Below are 14,334 nucleotides of genomic sequence, written 5' to 3'. Positions count from 1 at the left end.
TAATGCAGTTATGTAGTAGTGTTTGTTAAGTAGTTATTCAATTGCTGCGTAGTCTACTAGTACGTAGTTTCGGGTGGTTGGGTGGTGTATATTAGGGGTTCGGTTCGGTTTCATCTCCGTAGTCACTACTTCTACTACTGGAAGTAGCATCGTTTATTTGATACATTGGTATACTGGATATATCCACTGGAAGTCTCATACATGGCTAGTGAGTACTGTTGGAAATTCACGCAACTCGGTGTTTCTGCATATATCCAGCAACCTAAGTATCGACGCCCCAACTCATCGCTAAACATAACTCCAATCAATCAACCAACGCCATGTTCACGTAAAAAGCTCATTGCTCCTGGCTCGTAACGCTTTTCAGCTGTTCTCAGAATGTATAACATTGCAGACCATATAATATCCAGTCAGACCGACGCTCGCATAAACACACATAAACATATCATCATTCAGGATATCGCCTCGAGTTTAGTACGGGATAAAATCAAATCTCATCCGATCTGAACATCGTGTTAGTATTATCTTCTTTCTTAACAGACGCATTATACATACCGAGATATTGACTCCACCCCTCGTTCTCATCTAATTGATTCGCCCAATACTGCTCCAGGAACTTCAAAGACTGCAACACATTTGGTACACGAATGGTATCGTGCAGCGAGGACAGTAGCCGTCGCACTTGCTCACGGTCTTCTCCGCGCGCCTCACACCCAGCGATGAATAGCGGGGTAGTCAGCATTACCCACGGACTCAGTCCCGGAGACGGCCCGATTTGAGCCGTGCATTCGAGGATCCTCTTAACCGACTCCTGCACCACCGGTGCAGACGCTGGTGTCTTTCGCAGTCGACGATGGATCTGAATGAGAGCACTGAGTTGGAAGGCCTCGTTACAGAGCATGAGCTGTTGGATACATTCCGCAGAAAGACCCTCCACGACGCCAGGGTAGAATGCGGGGTGCGAAGCCACTTCTTGTTCCATGAGATGGCGGAGCGACGACTCCAGCGCTGCAGCTTCGTTGTGTACGCTGATCTCATTCCCTTGGACAGAACTCTCATCACCTTCCTGGCCCCGACTCTGATGTTCCCGCCACGCGACAGCCCCAATCCTCCGGAAGATTGTGGCCAAGTTTACCGTAAAACCCCAGTAATCATCCAAGTAATCCGGCGAGGCCGACTGGTTTGGTCCAATGGAGACCAGCTGATCCGTAGCTTCACCTATGGGCGGCCCATTCCCCGTCAACGCTGTCAGCGACACAATTGACCGATACCATCTATCTAGATACCGTCTGAACCCCTCTGGAGACTTGGGCGACAGCGCCCCGCTCTGATCCGAGGCCTCCATCAGAGCCCGGGCACCTTCAATATGTGCGCGCCAGGAATTGGGGTGAATTGCGCCGGAATGAATCTCGGCGAGGCAGAGGGTCCGGGCGGTTGCGAGCAGCGCATCCGATCCCCTGCTCGCAGGGTTCTGTAGTTCCGTTCTGAAATGTTCTAAACTGAGGGCCATGAAGCGTGCGATTTCGGGTGCGGATTTGACGTTCTCAGATTGGTTGTGGAGGGCTTGGAGGTGGATAGCGGAGAGGGCCATGGTTGCGTAGAGGAGGGACGGGGTCTGAAGGGCCATAGGGACGAGCATCTTGCAGATATCGCGCTGCATGCCGGAATGACAAGCCGTGATCTGAGAGGCATCATTGAGGAAGTGGTGTAGGAGGGATTTCTGATCGGTAGAGAGGGAGGCGAACGGATCAATATGGCGGACTAAGGTGGTGTTCGTCGGTTGGGTAGAAGGAGATGTTGCTATTGTGCCCGGAGAAAGAGCAGCCGCAGCTTTGGTGGTGTAGATGAATTCGCCCGGGGAGTACTCTGATTGCGAGTAGTAAAGTTAGACCAGTATATCTCGGTATACAACAGGCTACATGGCATTCACCCACCTAGTTTTTGCATGCCTCCCGTTCCCACGCAGGCCCCAAACCTTGAGCGCGAAAAGGCTCGGCCCCCCCACTGCAGCTGCATCGCATATCGACATTGCGTGCCGGCCGACATGCAGCGACCACAACTGGGACGCTGCTCGTCGCATTTCTGCCGCCGGGCTTTACATCGTTTGCACCCGTTGAAGGATCGAGACATGGAGTTGGCGGGGATGAGGGGATCGCAGAAAATGTTGCTGATTACTTTTTTCCCTCCGCGGAGTCTTCGGCTCTTCCCCGGCTCAGGGGTGTTCGTCCGCTGGTTACTTCTCCGCAGCTGATAAGAGTGACAAGGAGGGGGCTAGGTGTCACCAAGTCGATGACTGCAGTTGGGTTCCGTGCGGAGATGAGGAGCTGGAGATGAATCCCAAGCCGCAGGTGCGCCACGAGCCCGTTGAAAGTCTTAACGGTCAGTGCGAGAAACTAAAAGTTGAGACCGATGAGATAAGGCGAACCCAAGCGGGACCCGCGGCTTTCTGTATAGCGGCCGATCATCGATCCACCGCTGCTGCCAATCGTCGTGCTCAGAACAGCCGTTGGGCACTCTGCGTGGATCGGATTTTGATGTCTCAGATCAGAAAGTGCATGACACAGTACTCTAATTCTTTCCCAGGCATTGCCTCCAGACTTATCTTTTTAGGTCACACTGATCGTCGCCACGAGGGGGCGGGCTATGCATGGCTTGCGTGCTTCCGAGCGGAAACCTTATCGGATTCGATTTTGTTGGCTATGTGCACACGGCAATGGCATTTGAAAATGATTTACGCTGAGAATCCATACAATACAGCCAGAGCAGGTCTATGCTCGGCCAGACAGAAGCAGATCAAACAAGCACCGGGTAATATATCACATCACGTCACTCTCCTCCGTTGAACTCTAGTCATCGAACGTGTAGCGCAGCCACTCGCCCACCGCCCGCAAGCTCTCCCACCGCACCGACTCGTCCTTGTCCGTCATCAGCTCCATGACACGAGTCTTCAGACCCAGTTTTTCCAGCTGTGCCCGCCGTTCGGGCAGTTCCTTCACCAGGTGACCCACATCGTTACAGGCAATCGCCAGCACCTGCTTGTCGTTATCCCAGCTCTTGGAGATGATTTCGGACAGCTTCTTGGGAAGTGCACCGTTGTTCTCGTCGAGGATGCGACGGGCATTGTCCTTCCAGAAGGTAGGGTTGCGGTGGGGCGGGGACCACCGAAGATGGCCAGATTGCAGCTCAGCTGCGTACTGATCGAACGTCGTCTGTGTCTTGGTGTACTCATCCAGCATTTCGGACAGGAATGTGAGGTCCTCCAGCAGATCGGGGTCGGTCAGATGGCGACCGGCGAGGTTCGTAAGGAGGGCAGGAAGGCGGACAAAAACTGCGACCGGGAGCAGGGTGGTGCGGTTACTAGACAGGAGGTTGTTGAGGGTTGCAAGGAGGAGTCGGGTGGTCTTCTCCTTCGGGGAAAGGCGCAGGAGGTGCGTGTACAGCTGGACAAACTCGTAGTCCCTATATTCATCGTCAGCCTCATTCCATCTTACACCCGTTGCTTTTCATGTCACATACGCTTGCAGATCATCACCAATCAACTCCCCTTCAAAACTGAGCTGCCAGAGAACAAGCAAGACCCGGTACAACAGCTGGAGACCGACCCCACCGGCAAGACCGGGCTCGATCGCGCGCGAGCTGCCAGCCAAGGTGCTGGAACTGCTATCCTTAGCACCCGTGGCTGCACGCAGGATCTCGACCAACGGCTCGACGGTCTGCTGTCTCTGCTTCCAAAAGATCTCACGAGACCTAGAGGTTCGTAGCAATGCCGACAGCTCCTGGACCCCGATATCCTGCAGCCCGCTGTCTTGGTTCTGGGTCAGGGTAGAGAGATAGGTGTACAGCTGCGGCAGCGCTTCATCATCGCGCGCAGCTGGCTTGGAAGACGAGCTCAGGCTGACGGAGACAAGGTTGGTCAAGAAGGTGGAGGTGAGCAGAGGGATCGGGTCTTCGGGGTTGGTGGAGTGACGCAAGAGGGGAAGGAATGGCTTGTAAGGGTCGGGATGCGCGACCAGGGCGGTCGATAGGGAGGGGACATCTAGAGAGTTAGGCTGATCAGCATTCCATCGTCACTATCGCAATTCGACCACGGAGGAGGTGCCCATACCGTTAATCAAATCCGCGGCCAGCACGAGGATGTATTGCACAATATCGGTTCTCCTGGAGGCGGAGTCCAGCACGCTCTTCCCTTCAGAGCCACCAGAGAGTAGACCAACATAACCAGCCAGATCCCCCTCGACAGTCTGACGCCGCTGCTCCTTGCGAACCTTGTCCACCGCCTTAATCTTCTTCAGGTGGTCATCGGTGATGTTTCCCGCTCGGACAGCTCCCTCCCATGGGATGGGACGAGCTCGGATGTTGTTCTGTAGCGAACTGAGGTAGGTGGGTGGCTCCAGGGGTAGCGACGACATGGTGATTCCGGAGGGAGGGGGAATTCAGGAGCCAACCGGAACGGAGAAAACTGGATTGAGGGGAGAGGGACGGGGGTTGCGGAGGTGGTGAAGGAGGAGGAGGTTGGGGAACGGCCAGGGAGGAGCCCGATGATGATACGAATCACGTTCGCCGTCACTCTCTCTAGTGTCTCTCCATCCCCGGCCGCCAAGCCGGTTGCGCTTCATCGCTTCTTCGGAGTCCACGCAAGCTGCAACGTATCGACTGAACGGCCCCTCCCGACTCCGGTCGGACAACTCACTCTCTTTTGACCTCATTGTACTTTCACTTCCGTGGAATTCGTGCTTCTCCAAGCTAGTCTCTCGTTTGTGGTCCCACCCCGCGTCCGCGTACTACGGCCTCGTCTTCCTCTGAGTGACGACAAGCCAGCATCAAATCGCATCATCCTCCAGACTCCTCGCTTTCCATGATTGAATTGGCGCATTCTTGCTGCTAGGCATCCTAGTTTGCAGGAGCATCAAATCTCACAGCCATAACGATGTCGCAGGGTTCCCAGGGCTCCAAGCCGAAATGGAAAGTGGGCTCTTTCCTGCAGCAAGCCGTTGCCGGCGTTGAGTCCAGGCTGGACTTGATCCTGGCCGAAGAGGAGGACCAGAAACAGCTTCAGGCTAAGAATGCGACTACAAAGCCCAAACAAAACGAGCAGACGAGCAGTATGAGACTCTTGATAGATCCAGGCTGTTGCAGTATGTCAGATTGCTAACAGTTACTAGGTATATCACGCAGTTCGTCGAATGCGCGAAAGAATGATCGCCTTCAGGAACGCCTGGCTCGTGCTGTGGTGAAGTCGAATACCGCTGGCAATACTTCCTCGCAGCCTTCTAGCCATGCCCCCTCCCCCGTCAGCAGTCCAGTTCCCAGCAACGGTGGACGCTCAAGCATGGATATTGATGCTAGTCTGGATTCCCAAAATGGAAGTACAGGCAGACACTCTCGGAACTCCAGTCGGCAGGAAGTGATTTCAGCTACAGAGGCTCCTCGGATAAGCCAGGACTCAGGCGTCTCGTCGCGCCGCTCTCAGGACCTCGTTTCGCAGACCGAAGTTGCTAATGCTGAGGAGGCTGCCTCTACAGATGCATCTAATGTGACACATGATATTGCACAAAAGGCCAGCGCATCGTCTCCCGAGCCCGATCAAACTCCCGCGCCGACGATTTCCCTGCCAACGACAGATACTCCTACGGACAGCCCTCGAACTTCCAGCGACCAAGATAAATCTATTGCGCAGTTACAAGCGGATCATAGAGCTGCAGAGTCTCAGTGGCAGGAGGAAATGTACGGATACATCGAACGGATCGATGCGCTGCAGTCCAAATTAAAGTATCTGGCCAAGGAAGCCGCGGAATCTGCTAAGAAGGCAGCGGCCACAGCTGAGCCAGGGAGCGTCGAAAAGCAGCTCCGAGAAAAGGACGAGAAGATCGCTCTGCTGCTCGAGGAAGGACAGAAGCTGTCCAAGTCGGAAATGGACCACAGAACCGCGATCAAGAAACTGAGGCAGCAATTGGCAGAGAACGCAAAGATCCAGACTGAGTCAAAGAAGAAGACTGAAAAACTGGAACGGGATCTTGCCAACGCAGAAACTAGAGCCAAACGGGCTGAGGCGGCTGAGAAGAGAGCAAATGACTCGCTGTCTGCGCAAACGAAGGTGTCCCGGGACCTGGAAGCCACGACAGCGGAGCGTAACGCACTCAGCCAAACCGTACAGGAATTGAAGGGACAACTCGCACGAGCTGTATCTAGGGCAGAGGCCGCAGAGGCCAAGGCTCAATCTGAGGCCCTCGAGCAGGAGAAACGCCGCGCTACCCAGTTGGAGGAGGATCTAGCAAGCGCCAAGATCGAGCGTGAAATCAGTGAAGAAAAGTTGAACAGAGAGATCAGCGATCTGAAGGGAACTATTGAGCAGGAGAAGGAGCGAGCGCGTTTGTTGGAGATCGAGCTAAAAGGGGAACAGTCGGCGCTGGAAAGTAAGATGGAGTCCTTGCGGTCTCGGGCAGAAGAGGCGTCTTCTGGTGTTACAGGTGATGCGCAAGCCAAACTCCTGCGTCAGATCGAAACGCTCCAAACACAATATGCTGTCGCCAGCGAGAATTGGCAGACCTTGGAGGGCTCATTACTGGCACGGTTGGCCAACGTCGAGAAGGAGCGCGATGAGGTTGCACGACGGGAGGGCGAGATGCGACGGAAGATCCGCGAAGTGGTAAGACAGCCTAATTCTATGTTGCACTGATACCAGATGGGCTAACTGTGCACAGAACCTTAAAGCGAAAAGACTTGAAGAAGACCTGGAGAGTGCTAAGGAGGCCGAGCATGACCTCGAAGGAAAGCTCGAAGAGCGCATGCAAGAACTACAAAAGACAGAGCAGAAGCTCAAGAAATCGGCGGATGACTTGGCCCTGGCTCAAAAGGATCTCGTCGAACAAAAGAAGGTACTCGATGCCACATGGTCGCAGAAACTGGAGGAAGAGCGAACCAAATGGCGCGAGCAGACCATTTCGCCCCCTGCCTTGCTCCAGCAGCCACGGACGCAGTCCCCCGTTGCCTACAGCCGAAGACCAAGTGCTCTCGAGCCTGTCTCACTAGACTTCCGGCCCACGAGCCGTCGGTCCTCGACGTTACCAACTTCGCCAGAAGTTGGCACTCCCATCCGTCAAAACTCTTTCCCCAACTCGACCCTGATGCTCTCTCCACCGCAAACCAATGGCTCCTCTCACCACGCTGTTCCGGAAACACCATCGATCACTTTCGAGCCTGACGAGTACTTCAGCCGCTCCGGTACCCCTTCTGCCTATGGCGGAGCACCGACACAGCATTCACGCGGCATCAACGACATCATCTCCGAGTCGACTGTAGGAGCGGGACCTTCCGTCCAGCTGGTTGAGCGCATGAGCGCGACGGTCCGTCGCCTTGAGAGCGAACGCGCAGCATCGAAGGACGAACTCGCCCGAATCACCACACAACGAGATGAAGCGCGCCAGCAGATTGTCGATTTGATGCGCGAGGCGGAAGAGAAGCGATCCTCCGACGCCCGCGTGCAAGAACTTGAAAAGCGACTAGAGGATCTTGACCAGAGATACCAGACGACGCTTGAAATGCTTGGCGAGAAGAGCGAACAGGTGGAAGAGCTTCAGGCCGATATTGCGGATCTCAAGAAGATCTATCGGGAATTGGTTGACAGTACCATGAGATGAGAGGTGTCTATGCGTAGTAGAATTGTGACTGCTGCCCTGTAAATAGATTTATTCGTTCGGGCTAGACTCCGATTTAGACGATGTGATGTGAGACATGCCTTGAAAAAGATGTCATGAATCCGTTAATTACTAAGACAAAAATAATATTGAAACAGTCATTCGATGAGCCTGAGAGTATCAAAGATAGACTCCGGGTATTAATCCTTTTTATATCTTCCATCCATTCGTTCCTCCTATCCAACATATTGAATAAACTATAACTCGATCCCCTCCCTCTCCGCTGTTTGCAGGATATAGCTCCGTACCTATACGCATACCACTATCAGCACACACTCCCACCTCGATTTATATATGATAACAAAGGAAGAAGACGAACCTTGCTATCCGGCGCCATATCAATGGCCAAAACGCCATTCGAATCCCTCTTATCTGCCTCCGCACCAGCCTTGAGCAACGTAATCGCTGCATCGCCGTGACCCTCTGACACGGCATGATGTAAAGCTGTCAGCCCATCAACATCTGTCGCATTGACGGGACTCTTCCCCTCCTCCAGAAGGATCTTGATGATAGGCGAGGATCCAATCGCCGCTGCTCGGTGCAGAGGCAGCTGTCCGCGTCTATCCTTTACTCTTGCGCTGCATTTGTTGGCGATGAGGGTGCGGACGGTGGAGAGGTTGGCTTTGGAGGTTGCAAAGTGGAGGGCGTTCTATTGTAGACACAGATATTAAGTTAGGGAAAAGGTGGCCTAGGAGGAAGGGAGGGGATGTACCTGGCCCGAGACGCTCTTCGTGCTGACGTCTGCGCCTTTCTTGAGGAGGAGATCGATGATGGGATCGCCTTCGGCGTTCTTCAAGCTAGATGCAATCATGAGTGGTGTCCAGCCGGAGCCATCCTATGAAAATATTAGTGATGCTCTGGTGTGGTATATTACAAAAGGATGAGACAATGACGGACCTCGACATCGGGATCAAAGTGCTTGTTGGATATCAGTAGCTCCACGATCGGGAGACGGTTGTATGCTACCGCCCAGTGGATGGGAAGGCGATCATCGTCATCTTTGACATTTGCTAGCTTGGGGTTGGCCTAGAATCCATCAGCGGACGGTCTTTGAGCTGATTGTAAGGTTGTATAGAGCTCTCTGATGGCGGTGCGGGGCAGCTTTGGAGTACGTACGCTGAGGAGAGATTCGGCGATTTGAGCTGGAGTAGATCGGTTAGAGCTTATCACAATGTCCGGGTTGAATGCCTCGTACTTTTGCCCTCCCGGGCAGCCTCGTGAAGAGGAAACTTAGCTTCCTGACTGGTATTCATGATGGATGTGACAGAATTACTTGGGATTGAATAGCATCAATCAATTAATCGGCGGGGTCGGCATCTAGGCCTCGACACCTGAAAATGGTAGTAATGCCTCAGGCAGAAAACAGCTCGCCGCCCGCCGAAAATCAGGTCGAGCTTCGCTGCCGCTGATTCCAACTTCGCCTTCACTTCAAATCATCACCAATTCCACTTTCGCGCCGCACTTTCTCCTGTCATCCCGGTGCACAATACACTCCGCATGAGGCACACCTCTGGTCTCGACTAAAAGCCCAGTATACCCCGCCTCGGGGCTCAGGACGCGCCAACGACACGTCTCCGCAGCAAGCAGTTCAAACTACATACCGAGCGTCGGAATACCCTCCAGTCCATCACAATGGACGTCGTTCCCTCTACCACACCCGACGAGGCAGTGCGCCTCTCCGCCAAGCGGACGGCCGAGCTCTTCGGTTCTGACTACCTAATGGTCACCCCGTCCGTCGCCAATGGCTCCATCGCCACGTCCTACCGGCGCAAAGCAGAATACGAAGATGTGAAGGAACTCCCCCCAGCGCTCGCCGAAAAGCAAGCCAAAGCCGTGGCCGCTGGACGCGCCAAACGCCCCAAGATCCAACCACAGGCCCAAGCCGCCGTGGACGGCAGCGGCGCGTCCATGGCACTCGTCAAGAAGGCCCCCGGCCCAGCAGCCGGCGGCGTCGGCGGTGAAAACGCTCCCAAGAGTCTCATCCAACGTCCCTCGGCGACGAAACAGCAACGACCCGACTGGCACCCGCCATGGAAGCTCATGCGGGTCATCTCCGGCCACTTGGGTTGGGTGCGCAGTTTGGCCGTCGAGCCCAACAACGAGTGGTTTGCTAGTGGTGCAGGCGATCGGACCATCAAGATCTGGAATCTGGCTACAGGTGCCCTCCGTCTCACTCTCACGGGTCACATTTCCACTGTCCGCGGCTTGGCCGTGTCCCCCCGACATCCGTACCTCTTCTCCTGCGGTGAAGACAAAATGGTCAAGTGCTGGGATCTCGAAACCAACAAAGTCATCCGTCACTACCACGGCCACCTCAGCGGCGTCTACACCCTCGACCTGCACCCCCGTCTCGACCTCCTCGTCACAGGTGGTCGTGATGGCGTAGCCCGCGTCTGGGACATGCGCACTCGCGCCAACGTCCACGTCCTCGCCGGCCACAAGGGCACCGTCGCCGACGTCAAATGCCAGGAAGCCGACCCGCAGATCATCTCCGGCTCCCTGGACGCCACCGTCCGCCTCTGGGATCTCGCAGCCGGTAAATCCATGGGCGTGCTCACGCACCACAAGAAGGGTGTGCGCGCTCTCGCCACTCACCCCCGCGAATTCACCTTCGCCTCCGCCAGCACCGGCTCCATTAAGCAATGGAAGTGCCCCGAGGGCGACTTCATGCAGAACTTTGATGGTCAAAACGCTATCATCAACACCCTCTCCGTCAACGAAGACAACGTCATGTTCTCCGGCGGTGATAACGGCTCCATGTGCTTCTGGGATTGGAAGACCGGGTACCAGTTCCAGAGCATCGATGCTGTCGCTCAGCCGGGTTCTCTGGAAGCTGAGGCGGGTATTATGGCTTCGACGTTTGATCGTACTGGTTTGCGTCTTATTACTGGTGAGGCTGACAAGACTATTAAGATCTGGAAGCCGGATGATGAGGCCACCGAGGAATCGCACCCTGTTACTTGGGCCCCCACCTTGGGGAGACAGAGGTATTAGTTTGTTAGTGTGGCTTGTGTGGTTCTGCTCATTATCATCAATACCCCGATGTCTTTTTTTCAGTTCGTTTATCTTGGTGTGTTGGGGGAGCTACTTCAAGGGGGATTTTTCTAGCTTTGATGTTATGTCATGCTGTGTATGCACTTAGGAGTTTAGCGTTAAATATTTGGGATGTCAGATTGGCCCTGGGAAGGGCTCATAAAAGGAATGTATCATATAATCTCTTAGAGACTGAGGTGTCTGTCCTTATAGTTGTTGTTGACTTGTAGAAGTCACTAGATTGTGTAATGATGTCAAGGTTCATGGTATAGTTGTGTCGTGTTTGTATTTGTATTGTTTTATTAATAACACATATGGGTATCATTGTTCTTATACAGTAAGTAATGTATCATCTAGATGGTCCCGACTATAGTGAGTGGTAATCACTGATCCAAGCCCAACCCAAGCCCCTTGGCTTCCTCATCCTCGCGAAAAGCGATCTTGACATCTTCTGGAGCAATACGTAGTCGTACTTTTCCGCTACGATCGCCACGATGCGGAATGGCAGCGCTACCTAGGGGTCCCCTGGCGCCGGCTCCATATTCCAGAGCGAGGACGCCCGAGTTCGTCAGTTCCATTGCGGCGTAGCCCAAAGCTCGTACGCGAGCGCCGGTCCCTCCGGCTAGCAGGAAGTCTTTGACACCGGCGCCTGCTGCTCCGGCCACAGCCACGGCCGCGTCGGCGATTCGTTTGGCTTCGTCGATTACGTCGCCGAATGCTGATTCAGAGATACCGGTGCGTCGGACCCGGGCTAGCATGGCGGCGAGGAAGAGCTTAGCGGCGAGGGGGAGACAGCGGAGGGACTGTTGGAGAGGAGTTGATGTGGCTTCGTGGATGGCCTGTTTGATTGTGGCGATGGTGACACGACCGACGGTTTGTGGTTTGGTGGGTGGTTTCTTTTGAGGGGAGGACTGGGCGGATTGTTTGAGGGATCTTTCTCTGCGGGCTGGGGTCTTGCTGGGTGTTGGGGGTAGGGATTCAGTGTCGTCTGCATCGGGTTTGTCTGTGTCTGGGTCTTGGGCTGCTGCTTCGCTGGCCTGTTCGGCGATTTCGACGGCGCGTCGGCAGATGTCCAGGGCACGTCGGGCATCACCACTAACGGCGGCTACCTTGCGACTGGCGAATTGGATGGCGTCCGCGTCGACGATATTCCCTGGTACGTTGGCTAAGCGGGTGCTGATGATTTCCATCAGATCAGTGTGCTTGTATCCCGGGAAGGTGATACGGGTGAGACCCAGACGACTGGAGATTTTGTTGCTGAGCGTACGTTCTGGAAGATCCATGGTGTTTGCGACAGCCAAGACAATAAGGCGAGAGTGGCGGAGCGCCGGCCAGTTGAAGAAGTTGTACATCACGGACTGATTCTTTGTGACAAGCTGATCGAGCTCGTCCATAAGAACGACGCAGGACACTCGTCGCGGGGATGGATGTGAGAACTCCCGCTCAAGAAGGTCGAGAGCATGTGAAGGCGATACTCGGTCACCCTTGAGCGCTTCCCAGAGCAGCGAGTAAGATTGGTGAGGATCGGTGACCTTCATGCCGTTGATTTCAACGAAGATAAAATCGTCCATCTCTTCTGCCAACACAGCCGAATTCAATTGCGCAACGACTTCGCGGACCGTTGCTGTCTTTCCAGTACCCGGCGTTCCTGATATGTAGATGCAAGCCCCTGTCCCTTCCATGATCGCGGCACTGAGATGACTATACACTGTTTCGAACTCCGTTTTTCGGCATGGAAGCGATGTAGGCACGGTGGAAACGTGCAGCAACGTGCGCGCCTGGCGGTACGGGGAGGCGAAATGAGTGGGTGAAAGAATACGAGTACCGAGAGGTGTAAATTCGAGAGGCTTCTTGACGACGATCCTGTCGGGATACGTTAGCCGATATCTGGTTGGAGGAGCTTGTTTGCCTACCTCTTATGAGCTGGGGTGGTAAAGGTCTTTTGACGCCGCGATTGGGGAGTAGCGTTTGTAGCCACCTTCTGCCTTTTCCTAGGTGTGGTGGGGACAAACTCATCCTCTTCCTTGGTGTCGTCCTTCTTGTCATCATACTCCAGCATACGTTAGCACCATGAATCCACCACCAATCAGGAACATCACTCACGTCGTCGTCGACTTGCTTGCGCTTTTTGGCTGCTTTCAACCCATCCTTAATCAAGGTGATGAGATCAAAGACCCTATCCTCACGGTATACGTCCTCCCAGACAAACTCTTCCGTATAACGTCCTTGCAGCTGGTTTACTCCTCTCCGAACAACAATGCACTTGTTGAACTCCGCGAGGGCCTCTTTTCCTTTCGGGGGAGCACCGTCTGGGTACCTGGCGTAGAATGCATCCTTGGACATCACCGTAGCTTTGCCACTGATCGACGTAAGAGGATTGACGTTAAAATCGGCAGTCAGGTATTGCTCGTTGGGCAAAGCGTCGGCTCGTCGCTTGTTCCGGGTTGACATGAACTCATCCGGGGAAGCAAACCACATGATGTTCGCCGATTTGATGATCTCGTCCTCAGCATCCGGATCCTCCTGTTCCACGAATTCCGTTATAATGCCAATCCAATCTTTGCCTGGTTCTGGGGATTTCAAAAGCACCACCTGGCCCAAGGCGCATTCGAACGAGCCCATCCGAGCTCCGACAATAGTCCGGCGGCGTTTGGCATTGGGGCGAGGGGTGCGTCTTCGGCTCGATTTCGGGGTATCTTCTATAGTCGCCTGCTCGCTTTCTTTGTTGTTCTCGTCGTTGTGGTCATAGATCCACTCCCACGGGTGGTCTTCCTCGCCGAGTTCGTCGTCGGAGTCGTCACGGACAAGACCTCCCTTGGTCATCCATAGCTGAGCACGCTTGCGGACGCTAGACTTGCGGGACCGCGACTTGTCTGCCTCATCGGCAGAGTCAGAAGCCATTGTCCTGCAGAGACCAGAGAGGAGGGATGGAAGTTGGGGCAGCGACGGCCGTAATGAAGTGATTGATGGGATGATATGATGGATGATAATTAATTGATTAGTTTGTTGGACCGGCGACGGAAAAGACGAAAAAGGGAAAGGCGCGCCCGCTGCGCGTTGTCCACTTTGGGTAACGCGCAGCTGTTTCTGGCCAATGACAGCGGGTATTGCCTCTCGTATACTTCGAGTGTTTTCCGTATAGCAAACGCCATACAAACCACTACTTCAGTACTGCAGTACCAGTGATAGTAGCAACGGTTCTGGTTCTACAATAGGAGCATTAGACTTTGTGCTCAAGCATGGCTGCAGTCTATGGCAACTATCCAAAATTTCGTACCTTTTGCTATGTTTGTTTGCTACCCAGCTTTATTCTAGGAATGAATGTCTTCTGACTTTTTTGTAGACTGAGCCATATTTACAAGCCTGAGCTTCTCTCTCCACCCCAGTACACTTTACTCCTGCTGCTGTTATTTATTGATTTCACATTGCTTCACAGTAATCTGACTTGACTAACGTCCTAGTAGAGAATGAAGCAATATTACCTTGACTGCCTTCACTTGACCTGTTCCTTCCCAGCCGGAAGCTGTTCCAAGACTTCGATCCTCCTGGTTCGCTTGTAGATTTGTCTTTAATGCAAAACGAATTCTTGGGAGTATTCACCGGGTTG

General features: G+C 54.0%; 8 protein-coding genes across 8 annotated transcripts; 3 read left to right on the top strand and 5 right to left on the bottom strand.

Moving 5' to 3' along the window:
- Positions 1-115: 115 nt before the first annotated feature.
- BDQ94DRAFT_134817 (Zn(II)2Cys6 transcription factor) lies at positions 116-2,568 on the bottom strand. Its single transcript, XM_026764547.1, has 3 exons — positions 1,935-2,568; positions 556-1,866; positions 116-503 (listed from the first exon to the last, which is right to left on the bottom strand). The coding sequence occupies exons 1-3, from the start codon at positions 2,128-2,130 to the stop codon at positions 472-474; spliced, it is 1,539 nt and encodes a 512-aa protein (XP_026631910.1). The 5' UTR covers positions 2,131-2,568; the 3' UTR covers positions 116-471.
- Positions 2,231-2,917, top strand: BDQ94DRAFT_49213 (uncharacterized protein). Its single transcript, XM_026775896.1, has one exon. It carries the CDS (start codon positions 2,331-2,333, stop codon positions 2,841-2,843), a length of 513 nt encoding a protein of 170 aa, XP_026631909.1. The 5' UTR covers positions 2,231-2,330; the 3' UTR covers positions 2,844-2,917.
- BDQ94DRAFT_134816 (H(+)-transporting V1 sector ATPase subunit H) lies at positions 2,615-4,529 on the bottom strand. Its single transcript, XM_026764546.1, has 3 exons — positions 4,106-4,529; positions 3,517-4,036; positions 2,615-3,459 (listed from the first exon to the last, which is right to left on the bottom strand). Exons 1-3 carry the CDS (start codon positions 4,407-4,409, stop codon positions 2,847-2,849), a joined length of 1,437 nt encoding a protein of 478 aa, XP_026631908.1. The 5' UTR covers positions 4,410-4,529; the 3' UTR covers positions 2,615-2,846.
- A 398-nt stretch (positions 4,530-4,927) lies between these two features.
- BDQ94DRAFT_179796 (M protein repeat protein) lies at positions 4,928-7,764 on the top strand (the record flags this gene model as incomplete). The annotated part of the gene is made up of 3 exons (XM_026773474.1): positions 4,928-5,129; positions 5,163-6,646; positions 6,702-7,764. The coding sequence occupies 3 exons, from the start codon at positions 4,928-4,930 to the stop codon at positions 7,635-7,637; spliced, it is 2,622 nt and encodes an 873-aa protein (XP_026631907.1). The 3' UTR covers positions 7,638-7,764.
- On the bottom strand, positions 7,675-7,977 carry BDQ94DRAFT_49194 (uncharacterized protein). The gene has a single exon (XM_026775895.1). The coding sequence runs from the start codon at positions 7,879-7,881 to the stop codon at positions 7,711-7,713; it is 171 nt and encodes a 56-aa protein (XP_026631906.1). The 5' UTR covers positions 7,882-7,977; the 3' UTR covers positions 7,675-7,710.
- BDQ94DRAFT_134813 (ankyrin repeat domain-containing protein) lies at positions 7,734-8,965 on the bottom strand. Its single transcript, XM_026764545.1, has 6 exons — positions 8,890-8,965; positions 8,811-8,836; positions 8,592-8,720; positions 8,407-8,529; positions 8,014-8,343; positions 7,734-7,942 (listed from the first exon to the last, which is right to left on the bottom strand). Exons 1-6 carry the CDS (start codon positions 8,945-8,947, stop codon positions 7,892-7,894), a joined length of 717 nt encoding a protein of 238 aa, XP_026631905.1. The 5' UTR covers positions 8,948-8,965; the 3' UTR covers positions 7,734-7,891.
- Positions 8,966-9,131: 166 nt separating this feature from the next.
- Positions 9,132-11,255, top strand: BDQ94DRAFT_134812 (WD40 repeat domain-containing protein). Its single transcript, XM_026764544.1, has one exon. The coding sequence runs from the start codon at positions 9,327-9,329 to the stop codon at positions 10,686-10,688; it is 1,362 nt and encodes a 453-aa protein (XP_026631904.1). The 5' UTR covers positions 9,132-9,326; the 3' UTR covers positions 10,689-11,255.
- BDQ94DRAFT_179794 (origin recognition complex subunit 1) lies at positions 10,787-13,678 on the bottom strand. The gene is made up of 3 exons (XM_026773473.1): positions 12,831-13,678; positions 12,641-12,777; positions 10,787-12,590 (listed from the first exon to the last, which is right to left on the bottom strand). Exons 1-3 carry the CDS (start codon positions 13,626-13,628, stop codon positions 11,111-11,113), a joined length of 2,415 nt encoding a protein of 804 aa, XP_026631903.1. The 5' UTR covers positions 13,629-13,678; the 3' UTR covers positions 10,787-11,110.
- Positions 13,679-14,334: the final 656 nt, after the last annotated feature.

This window comes from Aspergillus welwitschiae (genome assembly GCF_003344945.1).
Source record: "Aspergillus welwitschiae strain CBS 139.54b unplaced genomic scaffold BDQ94scaffold_2, whole genome shotgun sequence".
Classification (NCBI taxonomy): Eukaryota; Fungi; Ascomycota; class Eurotiomycetes; order Eurotiales; family Aspergillaceae; genus Aspergillus; species Aspergillus welwitschiae.
This window is presented reverse-complemented; position numbering and strand designations above follow the sequence as displayed.

Coding starts and splice junctions, on each gene's coding strand:
- BDQ94DRAFT_49194 (XM_026775895.1), bottom strand. CDS start 7,881: ATGTTGGATAGGAGGAACGAATGGATGGAAGATATAAAAAGGATTAAT.
- BDQ94DRAFT_134816 (XM_026764546.1), bottom strand. CDS start 4,409: ATGTCGTCGCTACCCCTGGAGCCACCCACCTACCTCAGTTCGCTACAG. Junction 4,037..4,105: donor GGCCGCGGATTTGATTAACG/GTATGGGCACCT, acceptor CTAACTCTCTAG/ATGTCCCCTCCCTATCGACC. Junction 3,460..3,516: donor ATTGGTGATGATCTGCAAGC/GTATGTGACATG, acceptor CGATGAATATAG/GGACTACGAGTTTGTCCAGC.
- BDQ94DRAFT_134817 (XM_026764547.1), bottom strand. CDS start 2,130: ATGTCTCGATCCTTCAACGGGTGCAAACGATGTAAAGCCCGGCGGCAG. Junction 1,867..1,934: donor GGGAGGCATGCAAAAACTAG/GTGGGTGAATGC, acceptor ACTCGCAATCAG/AGTACTCCCCGGGCGAATTC. Junction 504..555: donor GGGGTGGAGTCAATATCTCG/GTATGTATAATG, acceptor CACGATGTTCAG/ATCGGATGAGATTTGATTTT.
- BDQ94DRAFT_134813 (XM_026764545.1), bottom strand. CDS start 8,947: ATGAATACCAGTCAGGAAGCTAAGTTTCCTCTTCACGAGGCTGCCCGG. Junction 8,344..8,406: donor CGAAGAGCGTCTCGGGCCAG/GTACATCCCCTC, acceptor TGTCTACAATAG/AACGCCCTCCACTTTGCAAC. Junction 7,943..8,013: donor ATATGGCGCCGGATAGCAAG/GTTCGTCTTCTT, acceptor GTATGCGTATAG/GTACGGAGCTATATCCTGCA.
- BDQ94DRAFT_179794 (XM_026773473.1), bottom strand. CDS start 13,628: ATGGCTTCTGACTCTGCCGATGAGGCAGACAAGTCGCGGTCCCGCAAG. Junction 12,778..12,830: donor GCAAGCAAGTCGACGACGAC/GTGAGTGATGTT, acceptor CGTATGCTGGAG/TATGATGACAAGAAGGACGA. Junction 12,591..12,640: donor ACCACCCCAGCTCATAAGAG/GTAGGCAAACAA, acceptor GTATCCCGACAG/GATCGTCGTCAAGAAGCCTC.
- BDQ94DRAFT_134812 (XM_026764544.1), top strand. CDS start 9,327: ATGGACGTCGTTCCCTCTACCACACCCGACGAGGCAGTGCGCCTCTCC.
- BDQ94DRAFT_49213 (XM_026775896.1), top strand. CDS start 2,331: ATGAATCCCAAGCCGCAGGTGCGCCACGAGCCCGTTGAAAGTCTTAAC.